Consider the following 15978-nt stretch of genomic DNA (forward strand, 5'->3'; position numbering starts at 1 on the left):
GAGCATTCTAATGGGGGAGAATGAGCAGCCAGAAGTCTTGGTACATATTGATACCAATGGGAGGAAAAAGGGTAGGAAAAGGGAGGGAGTCCTGAAGAGAGAATATAGGGAGCTAGTTAGAAAGCTGAAAAGCAGGACCTCCAGGGTAGTAATCTCCAGATTGCTGACTGTACCACACGGCAGTGAGGTTAAGAATAGGATGACTTGGAAGATGAATGTGTGGCTGAGGAATTGGTGGAGAGGGTGGGCAGGGTTTCAAATTTCTGGATCACTGGGATCTCTTCTGGGAAAGGTATGATATGTACAAGGGGCACATTACACCTGAACCCATGAGGAACCAATATCCTCGCAGGCAGGTTTACTAGAACTGTTGGGGAGGGTTTTAATTAATTTAGCAGGGTGATGGAAAACTGAGTGATAGAGCTGAGGATGGGGCAGTTGGTATACAAGAAGAGGCGTGTATAGTGAGACATAAAGAGCAGGCAGATGATAGGGCAAAATTTCAGATAGTGAGATGAGTTGCAGTGTAACAGTGGGATAGAATCCAAATGGGTGATGAACACAGGACAGATAGTGTTATATTTGAATGCACACAGTATAGAGAATAAGGTGGATGATCTTATAACGCAGTTATAGATTGGCAGGTATAATATTATGGGCATCACTGAGTCATATTTGAATTATAGATTGTAGCAGGGAGCTTAACATCCAAAGATGTAAGGATGCACATTGTATTGAAAGGTTGGGCAGCTAGGCAGAGGAGTTGGCATGGCTATGTGGTGATTGTGGTGGAGTCCCACTAGGGTCAGCCATTCCGGATTGGGTGTTGTGTAATCATATGATTAGGGAGCTTAAGGTAAAGGAAGCCTTAGGAGGAGTGCTGCTTGATTAGGGAGCTTAAGGTAAGGGAAGCCTTAGCATGACTGCTACTTGAGAGGGAGAAGTTAGTCAAATGTTTCAGTCTCACAGTGAAGTAAAGGGAATTACAGAAGCATGAAGGAGAAGCAGGCCATAGTTGATCAAAAGGGGATACCAGTAGGGATGAAGGCAAAACAGCAATGGCTTGAGTTTCTGGGAGCAATTCAGAAGGGGCAGTATAGACACATCCCAAAGAAGAAGTGTTCTAAAGGCAGGGTAACACAACCATGGCTGACAAGGGAAGTCAAAGCCAATACAAAAGCATATAATAGAGCACAAATTAGTGGAAAATTAGAGGACTGGCAAGTTTTTAAAAACCAACAGAAGCAACTAAAAAGCAATAAGGAGGGAAAAGATGAAATATGCAGGTAAGCTTGCCAATAATATTAAAGAGGATACCAAACATTTTTTTCAGATAAAGAGTAATAGAGAGGCGAAAAGAGATATAAGACCACTGGAAAACAATGCTAGAGAGGTCGTAATGGGGGACAATGAAATGGCAAACAAACTGAATAAGCATTTTGCATCCGTCTTCACTGTGGAAGACACATAACAATACACCGGAAGCTCAAGAGCAGCAGCGGCAGAAGTGAGTACAGTTGCTATTACTCAAGAGAAGCTGTTTGGGAAGCTGAAAGATCTGAAGGTAGATAACTCATCTGGACCAGCTGGTATATACCCCAGGGCTTGAAAGAGGTAGCTGATGAGATTGTGGAGCATTGTTAATGATCTTTAAAGAATCAATAGTTTCTGGCATGGTTCCAGAACACAGGAAAATTGCAGAAGTCACTTCACTCTTCAAAAAGAGAGAAAGGCAGAAGAAAGGAAATTATAGGCCAGTTAGCCTGACCTCAGTGGTTGGGAAGAGATTGAAGATCTACAAACTGAGAGGGAGAAGGGAAAATTGGAAGTGTCAGTATTACAGTTGAACAAAGGGAACTGTGGAGCTATGAGGAAGGAGCTGGCCAAAGTTCAATGGAAAAATACCCTAGCAGGGATGACAGTGGAACAACAATGGCAGGTATTTCTGGAAATAATGCAAAAGGTGCAGGATCAGTTCATTCCAAAGAGGAAGAAAGATCCTAAGGGGAGTAAGGGGAGGCCGTGGCTGACAAGGGAAGTAAAGGACAGTATAAAAATAAGAGAGAAGAAGTATAACATAGCAAAGACGAGTGGGAAGCCGGAGGATTGGGAAACTTTTAAAGAGCAACAGAAGATAACTAAAAAGGCAATACGCGGAAAAAGAAATGAGGTACGAAGGTAAATGGCAGGTGGTGACCAGTGGGGCACCGCAGGGTTCAGTGCTGGGACCGACGCTGTTTACAATATACATTAATGATTTAGATGAAGGGAGTAAAAGTATCATTAGCAAATTTGCAGATGACACAAAGCTGGGTGGCAGGGTGAAATGTGAGGAGGACATCATGAGAATGCAGGGTGACTTGGACATGTTGGGTGAGTGGGCAGATGCAGTTTAATGTGGATATATGTGAGGTTATCCACTTTGGTGGTAAGAACAGGAAGACAGATTATTATCTAAATGGAGTCAAGTTAGGAAAAGGGGAAGTACAACGAGATCTAGGCAGTCACTGAAAGCAAGCATGCAGGTACAGCAGGCAGTGATGAAAGCTAATGGCATGCTGGCTTTCATAACAAGGGGAATTGAGTATAGGAGCAAAGAGGTCCTTCTGCAGCTGTACAGGGCCCTGGTGAGACCACACCTAGAGTATTGTGCGCAGTTTAGGTCTCCAAATTTGAGGAAGGACATTCTTGCTATTGAGGGAGTGCAGCATAGGTTCACAAGGTTAATTACCGGGATGGTGGGACTGTCATATGTAGAAAGATTGGAGCGACTAGGCTTGTATACACTGGAATTTAGAAGGATGAGAGGGGATCTGATTGAAATATATAAGATTATTAAGGGATTGGACACACTGGAGGCAGGAAGCATGTTTCCGCTGATGGGTGAGTCCAGAACCAGAGGCCACAGTTTAAAAATAAGGGGTAGGCCATTTAGTACAGAGTTGAGGAAAAACGTTTTCACCCAGAGAGTGGTGAATATGTGGAATGCTCTGCCCCAGAAGGCTGTGAAGGCCAAGTCTCTGGATGCTTTCAAGAAAGAGATGAATAGAGCTCTTAAAGATAGCGGAGTCAAAGGTTATGGGGATAAGGCAGGAACTGGATACTGATTGTGAATGATCAGCCATGATCACAGTGAATGGCGGTGCTGGCTCGAAGGGCCAAATGGCCTACTCCTGCACCTATTGTCTATTGTCTATTGTCTATTACTGAAGTCAATTGTTAAGGATGAGGTCTCAGGGTACTTGGAGGCACATAGTAAAATGGGCCAACGTCGTATGGTTTCCTCAAGGGAAAATCTTGCTTGACAAATCTGTTTAAATTCTCTAAGATATAACAGGCAGGATAGACAAAGGAGAGTCAGTGGATGTTGTGAACTTGGATTTTCAGAAGGCCCTTGACAAAGTACCTCACGTGAGGCAACTTAGCAAGATAAGTGCCCATGGTAGAACAGGAAAGATTCTAGCATGGCTAGAACATTGACTGACAGGCAGGAGGCAAAGAGTGGGAATAAAAGAAGCCTTTTCTGATTGGCTGCAGGTGACTAAGGGTGTTCCTCAAGGATTCATATTGGGACCGCTTCTTTTTACATTGCACATCAATGATTTGGATAGTGGAATTGATGGCTTCGTGGCCAAGTTTGCAGACCATACAGAGATAGGTGGAGGGGTAGGCAGCTTTGAGTAGGCAAGGATGCTGCAGAGGGACTTCGACAAATGAGGAGAATGGGCAAAGAAGTGGCAGATGGAATAAAGTGTTGGATGTGCATGGTCATGCACTTTGGTAAAAAGTCAAAAGCATAGACTATTTTCCAAATGGAGAGAAAATTCAAAAATCCGAGGTGCAAAGGGACTTGGGAGTCCTCGTGCAGGATTTACTGAAGGTTAACCTGCAGGTTGAGTCAGTGCTGAGGAAGGCAAATGCAATATCATCATTCATTTCACAAGGACTAAAATATAAAAGCAAAGGTGTAATGTTGACACTTTATAAAGCATTGGTAAGACCTCACTTAGGGTATGGTGAGCAGTTTTGGGCCCCTTATCTCAGAAAGGATGTGCTGACATTGGAGAAGGTTCAAAGAGGTTCACGAAAATGATTTTGGGAATGAAAGGCATATCATATGAGGAGTATTTGATGGCTCTGTGCTTATACTCACTGGAATTTAGAAGAATAAGAGTGGATCTCATTAAAATTTATGAAAATGTTGAAAGGCTTAGAGAGAGTGAATATGGAGAAGATGATTCCTATAGTCCTATAGTTGGAGTCAAGGACCAAAGGACAATACCACAGAATAGAGGGGTGTCCATTTAAAACAGAGATGAGGAGGAATTTTTTCAACCACAGAGTGGTGAATCTGTCACAGGCAGCTGAGGAAGCCAGGTAATTGGGTGTTTTTAAGGCAGAGGTTGATAGGTTCTTTATAAGTCAGGGTGTGAAAGGTTACAGGGAGAAAGCAGAAGAATGGGGTTGAGAGGGAAATGGACAGCCATGATCAAATGGCGGAGCAGACTTGTCAGGCCGAATGACCAAATCCTCCTACTATGTCTTATGTTCTTAAAGATCACAGAGGGAGAGCAGTGGGAGAGGAACTCTCTGAACTCCCATCAAAAAGCAAATTTAATCTTTTTCCGGTTTGACAGCCCTCTAAGAGATTTCACAGTGGAGCAGCAAATCATACACAGAAGAGATTCTGCAGATGCTCGGAATCCAGACACAGAGCAAAATTTGCTCAATATTGTCCCTGTTCTTATGTTGCAAAGACGAGGAAAAATGGGACAAAGACTCCCACTGATCAGGCAATGAACCCATTCCACTGCCTCCTTCACATACATTCATTATAATTGGTTCCTTTTAGAAAGGTGAAGCATCATCGTACCTGTACGTTATTAATGGATGCAGAGGGATGAATTCTGCTGGGCCAAACTCCACAGAGCTGCCAAACGTGGTGAGGGTCATCAGCTCCCCAAGTCGGGACAGGAGCAGCACTGATCCACGCTTCAGTATACAGATGAGGAAGAGGGCATCGTGTGTCCAGCTCACTCCTCCCACCCAGTAGGATCTGAGGGAAAGAGCTTACAATCACTGTCAACATCTTCCAGCCACAGCACAACCTCCCATGGTTCATGGAGTCAGGGCAGGTTGACCCAATCTGGGGATAGAGTTGGGGAGCAGCAGCACCAACAGCAGCCAGTGACACAGAACGGAAGAGTAAATTCTCCCCTCACTAACCTTCCAGTCTCCTTTGCCACGGTGATGCCAAACAAATGATGGAAGGACAGCACCTCATATTACACCTGGGAAGCACAGTGCCTGGCACAGCAATATAACGCTATTAGAAACCATAGAAAAACTGCAGCACAGAAACAGGCCTTTTGGCCCTTCTTAGCTGTGCCGAACCACTTTCTGCCTAGTCCTACTGACCTGCACACGGACCATATCCCTCCATACATCACCCATCCATGTATCTGTCCAATTTATTCTTAAATGTTAAAAAAGAACCCGCATTTATCACCTCGTCTGGCAGCTCATTCCATACTCCCACCACTCTCTGTGTGAAGAAGCCCCCCCCCCTTTAAACTTTTCCCCCCTCACCCTTAACCCATGTCCTCTGGTTTTTTTCTCCCCTTGCCTCAGTGGAAAAAGCCTGCTTGCATTCACTCTATCTACACCCATCATAATTTTATATACCTCTATCAAATCTCCCCTCATTCTTCTACGCTCCAGTCCTAACCTATTCAACCTTTCTCTGTAACTGAGTTTCTCAAGTCCCGGCAACATCCTTGTAAACCTTCTCTGCACTCTTTCAACCTTATTTATATCCTTCCTGTAATTTGGTGACCAAAACTGAACACAATACTCCAAATTCGGCCTCACTAATGCCTTATACAACCTCATGATAACATTCCAACTCTTATACTCAATACTTTGATTTATAAAGGCCAATGTACCAAAAGCTCTCTTTATGACCTTATCTACCTGTGACGCCACTTTTAGGGAATTTTGTATCTGTATTCCCAGATCCCTCTGTTCTACTGCTATCCTCAGTGCCTTACCACTAACCCTGTATGTTCTACCTTGGTTTGTCCTTCCAACGTGCAATACCTCACACTTGTCTGTATTAAACTCCATCTGCCATTTATCAGCCCATTTCTCCAGCTGGTCCAAATCCCTCTGCAAGCTTTGAAAACCTTCCTCACTGTCTACTACACCTCCAATCTTTGTATCATCAGCAAATTTGCTGATCCAATTTACCACATTATCATCCAGATCATTGATACAGATGACAAATAACAATAGACCCAGCACTGATCCCTGTGGCACACCACTAGTCACAGTGCCAACTGTAAGATCGTGGTTCAAATCCCACCATTATCTGCAAGGAGTTTGAAAATTCCCCCGTAACCAGGTGGGTTTCCTGCGGGTGCCCCAGTTTCCTCCCTCAGTCCAATCAGCTACAGATTAGGGTTAGTAATTTCTGCATGTTAGGTTTATGCTGGAAACATACCAACATTTACAGGCTGGCCCAGCACATTCCCTCTGACTTCATTTTACACCAATAACACTTTCCACCCTATGTTTCAATGTCTGTGTGACAGAAAAGGCCAATCTTTATGCAAACAATCAGTATGATCACTGGAGAGTGTGTCAGTATTTACCCAGGATGACTGAAGAGTGTGGCAGTATTTATACAGGATCACTGGGGAGTGTGTCAGTATTTACCCAGGATGACTGAAGAGTGTGACAGTATTTATACAGGATCACTGGGGAGTGAGTCAGTATTTACCCGGCATCACTGGGGAGTGTGGCAGTATTTACCCAGGATCACTGGGGAGTGTGCTAGTACTTACCCGGCATCACTGGGGAGTGAGTCAGTATTTACCCGGCATCACTGGGGAGTGTGTCAGTATTTATACAGGATCACTGGGGAGTGAGTCAGTATTTACCCAGGATGACTGAAGAGTGTGACAGTATTTATACAGGATCACTGGGGAGTGAGTCAGTATTTACCCGGCATCACTGGGGAGTGAGTCAGTATTTACCCGGCATCACTGGGGAGTGTGTCAGTATTTACCCGGCATCACTGGGGAGTGAGTCAGTATTTACCCGGCATCACTGGGGAGTGAGTCAGTATTTACCCGGCATCACTGGGGAGTGTGTCAGTATTTACCCGGCATCACTGGGGAGTGTGTCAGTATTTACCCGGCATCACTGGGGAGTGAGTCAGTATTTACCCGGCATCACTGGGGAGTGAGTCAGTATTTACCCATAATCACTGGTGACAGTGTCTGCATTTATCCAGGATCACTGAGGAGTGTGTTAGTATTTACCCAATAGCATTGGGCAGTGTGTTGGTTTTTTCCGGGTGTCACTCAGGAGTGTGTCTGTCAGCCCTTCCATGCCTTTGAGCCACGCTACCTCAGCAACCCCCAACAAACCCAATTCACCGTCACCTTATCAAGGGACAATTTACAATGACCAATGCACCTGCCCGGTACGTCTTCAGACTGTGGGAGGGATCTGGAGGACCCAGAGGAAACCCACGCATTCCACAGGGTGGAGGTACAGATATTCCTGATAGAATGGCACCAGAATTGAACTCTGAATCAGAACACCCCAAGCTGCAAAAGCGTAAAGCTAGCTGCATGCCAACATGGCGCCTAAGTATCATGGATCCCAGCAGAAAACAAGCAGGTAGGGTGCTTGGTGAGGTTCATACAGGCCTGCTCCACCGGTAGTTAGAGTCACAGAGAAGAACAGCATAGAAATAGAACCTTCAGCTCATCTCAACCATGCCGAACTATTTAACCTGCCTACCCCCATCGACCTGTCCTAGAACCACAGCCCTCCATTCCCCTAGTACCTGACCAACTACAGGGCAGCTCACCTAAAGATCTCCCTGCTCCATCAGTACTTCCTGACCAACTACAGGTCAGGTCAGCACATGATCTCTTTGCTCCCACCCCATTCTCTCTGCCGTGGTGCCCAAGTGTTACAAATCCCAGCAGCAGACCTGAGCAGATGACGTGCTTGGGGAGGTTCATTCAGGTCCACCTACAGGACAAGTCACCAAGAGATCTCCCTGCTCCACACCCACTTGGACATGGGGGCACACTGAGTGGCAGAGGTTCGTGTCACTCACCTGATAAAGTTAGTTGGCACAGGGCACTCACTGCTGCCACAACCCTGCAGGCTGCTCGACACGGCCACCCCATTCATAGGGTTCACAAACAGTACTTGAGAGGCCTGTAACCAAGATAGAACACATTGTCAATAAGCACACACATCACATTTACAGCACACTCGTATATACACGCCCAAACACACGCGGGAACACGTACTCAAGAGGAAACAGAATAAACATAAACCCACAAGACACAGGTTCAGAATTAGGTCATTCAGTCCATCCAGTCTGCTCTGTCATTCCATCTTGGCTGATCTCAGATCGCGCTCAATCCCATACACCTGCTTTCTCACCTTAACCTTTGATGCCCTGACTGATCACGAAATGTCAACTTCCGCCTTAAATATACCTTTTGACATGGCCTCCACCGCTGTCTGTGGCAGAGCATTCCACAGATTCACCACTCTCTGCCTAAAATGATTCCTCCTTACCCCTGTTCTCAAGGGTTATCCCTGAATTTTGATGCTGTGCCCTCTAGTTCTGGACACCGCCACATAGGAAATATCCTTTCCACATCCACCCTATCTAGTCCTTTCAACATTTGGAAGGTTTCTTTTTCAATATTTTTATTAATTACTTGCAGAGACGAATACAAAATACATTATGGTATTATGAAAACAGAAACAAGATTGAATTTCCCCATAACTATGTATTGTAAATTAACCATAATATTGAAAAGGTATTTTTTATTCTAATCTAAAGCAAAATCAAAACCCCATAACAAAATAGAAAAAAAAGAGAAAAAAAAGCTGTTTGGTTAAAAGAAAAGAAAAAAAATCTCTGACATATAATCGTAAATTCAAACACATGACAGCGATCGTCATTGCTGACCAAATCGAAAATTGTGAAAGCAGTTCCAGAAAGGTCCCCATAATGTGAAAAAATCTTGTCTCGGTATAGAAATAGAACACCTAATCGTCTCTAGATTTAAACACGATGTAACATCAGTCAACCAATGGGCACGAGTAGGCAGAGCGGCATCTTTCCATTTAAGCAATAAAACTCTTCTGGCTAAAAGAGAAATAAAAGCCAAAATATGCAAATCATTCAGTTTAAGAGTAAAATCAGATGAACAGATGAGCGGAGTTGATGTCATTATTGAATGTGGTCGATTTAAGATAATGGTCTAGCCTTGTTTTGTTCCGTTTGCTTTTTTGGGTTTAGTATTTAGTTCCATTTTTTTTGTTTCTTTTTGGGGTTTTTCTTTGTATTTTTTCTTTTTATTTCTTTTTTCTCTATGATTTTGAGTTTGGAAGGCTATTATACTTGTACTATTTGAAATCTTTTTTGCATATGCTTATTAACAATAAGATTATTCCAATCTCTCTGTATCAACATTGTTATTCTGTTTATAACTTTGGAAAATTAATAAAAAGATTTAAAAAGAAAGAAAGAGTAAAATCATTTCCTCCAACAATGCCAAACAAGACAGTCAGAGGGTTGGGTTTAAAGTTTACTTTAAAAAGCTCCGAGAAAGTTTGAAATACCTCTTTTCCAAAATTTATCAAGCCACGGGCAGGACCAAAACATATAAATTAGGAGGCCTCTTCGACATTACACCTATTACAGTACAGTGTGGAAAAAAATCTGGGGTCTCGGCCTGAAACGTCAACTGTACCTCTTCCTAGAGATGCTACTTGGCCTGCTGCATTCACCAGCAACTTTGATGTGTGTTGCTTAAAACCGAGAGAGCTTATCTTTAGTCATATAGGCTCTATGAACTACTTTAAATTGTAAAAGAGAGTGACGCGCACATAACGAAGAGGTGTGAACAAGTTTAAAAATTTCATTCCAAGCATCCTCATCAATTGAAATCTGTAGGTCATGCTCCCAGAGGTTTTTAATTTTGTCTAACGGAATGTTTCTCAATGCCAACAACATATTATAAATATTAGATACAGATCCATTATGAAAAAGAATAAAACCCCCCGATTAAACAAAGTTCATCTTCAGAAAGCTACAAAAAATGAGGGATTAGCCCTACCCAATTTTAGGTTTTACTACTGGACAGTCAGCATACGCTACCTTACGTTTTGGATATACTACATTAATCGTGGAGACTGTCCGGTTTGGGTTTCTTCAGAAGTTAATTCTGTTAATAAATTTTCTATTATTTCTCTTCTTGGTTGTTCAATTCCTCTATCCTTAAGTAATTTAACTGATAATTTTGTAGTTAAACATTCTTTGAGGATTTGGTTACAATTTAGAAAAATCTTTGGGTTATTTGGTTTTTCACTCTCTAGTCCCATTTTTACTAATTACTTTTTTTAAACCTTCTTTGACTGATGTAGTTTTTAAAGAGTGGAATAGACTAGGTATTAAATGTTTTCAGAATCTGTTTGTGGAGAGAGTCTTTCCTCGTTTGATCAACTATCTATTAAATATAATCTTCGTAAAGCTCACTTTTTTAGATATTTACAAATTAGAGACTTCTTGCGTTCTCAACTTTATATATTTCCTAAATGTCCAGGTAAGAATTTAATTGATACAATTTTTACTTTGAAACATTTGGAAGGTTTCAATGAAATTTCCCCGCATTCATCTAAATTTCAGTGAGTACAGGCCCAAATCTCCCAAAAGCTCCTCGTATGTTAACACCTTCATTCCCAGAGGAATATCTTAGCAGGCAGGTTTAATAGAGCTGTTCGGGAGGGTTTAAACTAAATTGCCAGGGGGATGGGAACTGGAGTGATAGGGCTGAGGAAGGGGAAAACACAAATAAATCACAGATAGCATGTAACAGAGATGATAGAAAGGACAGGCAGGAGATGAGGCATCATCACAGCCAGTGGGATGAGTTACAGGGCAATAGAGGCGTGGTGCAGTTAAAATACAAAGCAACAAATACTGGACTGAAAAGGTTATATTTGAATGCATGCAGCATAAGAAATTAAATGGACGATCTTGAAATTCAGCTACAGATTGGCAAATATGACATTGTGGCCATCTCTGAAACTTGGCTAAAGGATAACTGCCATTGGGAGCTGAACATCCAATGATATACAGTGTATCAGAAAGATAGGTTAGTAGGCAGAGGGGATGGTGTGGCCCTGTGTATAAGGAATAATATTAAATATGAGAAAGAGATGACATAGGATCAGAAGGTGTAGAGTCTCTATGGGTTGAGTTAAGAAATGGCAAGGGTAAAAGGACACTAATGGCAGTTGTATACAGGCCTCCAAATATCAGCCGGGATGTGCGTTACAAATTACAGCAGGAGATAGAAAAGGTATGTCAGAAAGGCAATGTTATGAAAATCGTTGGGGATTTTAACATGAAAGTGGATTGGGAAAACCAGGCCAGTACTGGACCTCGAGAAAGAGAATTTGTAGAATATCTAAGGGATGGCTTTTTAGAACAGCTTGTTGTTGAGCCCACTAGGGGATCAGCTCTGCTGGATTGAGTGTTGTGCAAAGATGCGGAGGTGATAAGAGAGCTTAAGGATTAATTAAGCAACCCTAAGGGAACAGTGATCACAATATGATCGAGTTCACTTGGAAATTTGAGGAGGAGAAACTAAATTCCAATCAGTCAGTATTTCAGTGGAATAAAGGAAATTATAATGGCATGAGAGGGGAACTGGCCATGATTGACTTGAAAGAGACACGAGCAGGAAGGACAGCAGAGCAGCAATGGCTGGAGTTTCTGCGAAAAATGAGGGAAGTGCAAGATAGATATATTCCAAATTGATTATGTGGGTGAATTGATTATGGGGAGCAAGGCAATGCAGACCAATTGAATAATTATTTTGGTTCTGTCTTCTATCTATCTGAATGGTGGCCAATTAGGAAAAGGGGAGGTGTAACAAGACCTGGGTGTCATTATACACCAGTCATTGAAAGTGGGCATGCAGGTACAGCAGGCAGTGAAAAAGGTGAATGGTATGCTGGCATTTATAGCAAGAGGATTTGAGTACAGGAGCAGGGAGGTACTACTGCAGTTGTACAAGGCCTTGGTGAGACCACACCTGGAGTATTGTGTGCAGTTTTGGTCCCCTAATCTGAGGAAAGACATCCTTGCCATAGAGGGTGTACAAAAAAGGTTCACCAGATTGATTCCTGGGATGGCAGGACTTTCATATGATGAAAGACTGGATGAACTAGGTTTATACTCGTTGGAATTTAGAAGATTGAGGGGGGACCTTATTGAAACGTATAAAATCCTAAAGGGATTGGACAGGCTAGATGCAGGAAGATTGTTCCCGATGTTGGGGAAGTCCAGAACGAGGGTTCAGAGTTTGAGGATAAAGGGGAAGCCTTTTAGGACCGAGATTAGGAAAAAACTTCTTCACACAGAGAGTGGTGAATCTATGGAATTCTCTGCCACAGGAAACAGTTGAGGCCAGTTCATCGGCTATATTTAAGAGGGAGTTAGATATGGCCCTTGTGGCTAAAGGGATCAGGGGGTATGGGGGGAAGGCTGGGACAGGGTTCTGAGTTGGATGATCAACCATGATCATACTAAATGACGGTGCAGGCTCAAAGGGCCGAATGGCCTACTCCTGCACCTATTTTCTATGTTTCTATGTTTCAAATAAGAAGAAATTTTCGAATGGAAAGAGGACACTATTGTGGCTGACAAGTGAAGTCAGGGCCAAAGTAAAAGCAAAAGAGAGGGCATACAAGGAAGCCAAAGCTAAAGAGGATTGGGAAACTTATAAAATCTTGCAGACGGAAACTAAGAAGGTCATTTGGAAGGAAAAGATGAATTATGAAAGGAAGCTGGCAACTAAAATCAAAGAAGATACTAAAAGCATTTTTAAGTATATAAAGGGTAAAAGAGAGTTGAGGGTAGATATCGGACCAATACAAAATGACACTGGAGATATTGTAATGAGAGACACAGAGATGGCAGAAGAACTGAATGCGTATTTTGCATCAGTCTTCACAGTGGAAGACGTCTGCAGTATACCAGACATTCAAGAGTGCCAGGGAAGTGAAGTATGTGCAGTGAAAATTACGACTTAGAAGATGCTCAGGAAGCTTAATGGTCTGAGGGTGGATAAATCTCCTGGACCTGATGCAATGCACCCTCAGGTTCTGAAGGAAGTAGTTGGAGATATTGCGGAGGCATAAAGAATGATCTTTCAAGAATCGATAGATTCTGGCATTGTACCGGATGACTGGAAAATTGCAAATGTTACTCTGCTATTTAAGAAGGGTGGGAGTCAGCAGAAAGGAAACTATAGACTTATTAACCTGACATCAGTGGTTGGGAAGTTGTTGGAATGGATTGTTAGGGATGAGATTATTGAGTACCTGGCGGCATATGACAAGATAGGCCAAAGCCAGCATGGTTTCCTGAAAGGAAAATCCTGTCTGACTAACCTACTGCAATTCTTTGAGGAAATTACAAGCAGGGTAGACAAGGGAGATGCAGTAGATGTGGTGTACTTGGATTTTCAGAAGGCCTTTGACAATGTACCGCACATGAGGCTGCTTAGCAAAGATAAAATCCCATGGAATTACAGGGGAGTTACTAGCATGGGTGGAGCACTGGCCGATCAGCAGAAAACACCGAGTGAGAATAAAGGGATCCGATTCTGGCTGGCTGCCGGTTACCAGTGAAGTACCATACGGGTCGGTGTTGGGACCGCTGCTTTTTACGATGTATGTCAATGATTTGGACTATCAGATTAATGGATTTGTGGCTAAATTTGCCAATGATACAAAAATAGGTGGAGGAGCGGGTAGTGATGAGGAAACAGAGAGCCTGCAGAGAGACTTAGATAGTTTAGGGGAATGGGCAAAGAAGTGGCAAATGAAATACAATGTTGGAAAGTGTATGGTCATGCACATTTGGTGGAAGAAATAAACAGGCAGACTATTATTTATTATTTACAGAATTCAAAATGCAGAGATGCAAAGGGACTTGGGAGTTCTTGTGCAGAATGCCCTAAAAGTTAGCCTCCAGGCTGAGTCAGTGGTGAAGAAGGCAAATGCAATATTGGCATTAATTTCTAGAGGTATAGAATACAACAGCAGGGATGTGATGTTGAGACTCCATAAGGCACTCGTGAGACCACACTTACGAGTATTGTGTGCAGTTTTAGGCTCCTTATTTTAGAAGGGATATACTGACATTGGAGAGGGTTCAGAGAAGATTCATGAGAATGACTCCAGGAATGAAAGGGTTACCGTATGATGAACGCCTGGCAGCTTTGGGCTGTATTCCCTGGAGTTCAGGAGAAAGAGGGGGTATCTTTGAAACATTCTGAATGATAAAAAGGCCTGAACAGATTCCATATGGCAAAGTGATTTCCCATGGTAGGGGGAGTCCAGGACAAGAGGGCATGACTTCAGGACTGAAGGACGTCCATTTAGATATGGAGAAATTACTTTAGTCGGAGGGTGGTAAATCTGTAGAATTTGTTGCCACGAGCAACTGCGGAGGCCAAGTCATTGGGTGCATTTAAGGCGGAGATGGATAGGTCCTTGTTTAGCCAGGGCATCAAAAGGTATGGGGAGAAGGCAGGGGAATGGGGATGACTGGAAGAATTGGATCAGCCCATGATTGAATGGCGGAGCAGACTCAATGGGCCAAATGGTCTACTTCTGCTCCTATATCTCATGGTCCTATGAATTTTGCCTCTGTGGTACAATTTAACTCTTTGCTCTGTCTGCAGTTTGACCCAATCATTAACTTGTCTTTCCTTTCGTTAATGTTATACCCATCATCTACTTCCAAACCTGTTGGCTCATCCTCAGCTCAACCATTCTGGTTCCCATCCCCCTGCCATAATTATTGAGGACATACACTGAGGACCCCTACACGAGGATGGGGTTCAGTCACTGAGTATGTGGATCAGTGCGGGTAAGTGACAGTCAATGATGGTGAAGGTCAGTGAGGGTGGGGGTCAGTGAGAGTGGGGGTCAGTGAGGGTGGGGACCAGTCAGTGAGGGCGTGGGTCAGTGAGAGTGGGAGGTCAGTCGGTGAGGGTGTGGGTTGGTGAGGGTGGGGGGTCAGTCGGTGAGGGTGTGGGTCAGTGAGGGTGTGGATCATGAGAGTGGGGGTCAGTCAGTGAGGGTGTGAGTCAGTGAGAGTGGGAGTTCAGTCATTGAGGGTGTGGGTCGGTGAGGGTCAGGTTCAGTCGTTGAGGGTGTGGGTCGGTGAGGGTGAGGTTCAGTCGGTGAGGGTGTGGGTCAGTGAAGGTGTGGGTCAGTGAGAGTGGGGGTCAGTCAGTGAGGGTGTGGGTCGGTGAGGGTGAGGTTCAGTCGGTGAGGGTGTGGGTCGGTGAGGGTGTGGGTCAGTGAGAGTGGGAGGTCAGTCGGTCAGGGTGTGGGTTGGTGAGGGTGGGGTCAGTCAGTGAGGGTGGTGTCAGTCAGTGAGAGTGGGGGGAATCAGTCGTTGAGGGTGTGGGTCAGTGAGGGTGGGGAATCAGTCGTTGAGGGTGTGGGTCAGTGAGGGTGGGGGGTCAGTTGGTGAGGATGTGCGTCGGTGGGGTGGGGTCAGTCAGTGAAAGTGGGGGTCAGTCGGTTAGGGTGTGGGTTGGTGAGGGTCGGGGCCAGTCAGTGAGGGTGGGGTCAGTCAGTGAGGGTGGTGTCAGTCAGTGAGAGTGGGAGGTCAGTCAGGGTGTGGGTCAGAGAGGGTGTGGGTCAGTGAAGGTGTGGGTCAGTGAGAGTGTGGGTCAGTCAGTGAGGGTGTGGGTCAGTGAGGGTGTGGGTCAGTGAGGGTGGGGGCCAGTCAGTGAGGGTGTGGGTCAGTGAGGGTGAGGTCAGTCAGTGAGGGTGTGGGTTAGTGAGGGTGGGGTCAGTGAGGGTGGGGTCAGTCAGTGAGAGTGGGGTCAGTCAGTGAGGGTG

At 44.1% G+C, this 15978-nt stretch overlaps 1 protein-coding gene across 3 annotated transcripts in view; it reads right to left on the minus strand.

Moving 5' to 3' along the window:
- The window catches only part of cplane1 (ciliogenesis and planar polarity effector 1), a 328946-nt gene that overhangs the window by 260551 nt on the left and 52417 nt on the right, over positions 1 to 15978 (minus strand). For all 3 annotated transcript variants that reach the window (XM_063049649.1, XM_063049647.1, XM_063049648.1), the window contains exons 8-9: positions 8138 to 8241; positions 4874 to 5056 (exon numbers count right to left, since the gene is read on the minus strand). In XM_063049649.1, coding sequence (XP_062905719.1) covers positions 4874 to 5056; positions 8138 to 8241 — 287 coding nt within the window. The remainder of the gene's footprint in view (positions 1 to 4873; positions 5057 to 8137; positions 8242 to 15978) is intronic.

This window comes from Mobula hypostoma, chromosome 5, assembly GCF_963921235.1.
Source record: "Mobula hypostoma chromosome 5, sMobHyp1.1, whole genome shotgun sequence".
Taxonomy (NCBI): domain Eukaryota; kingdom Metazoa; phylum Chordata; class Chondrichthyes; order Myliobatiformes; family Myliobatidae; genus Mobula; species Mobula hypostoma.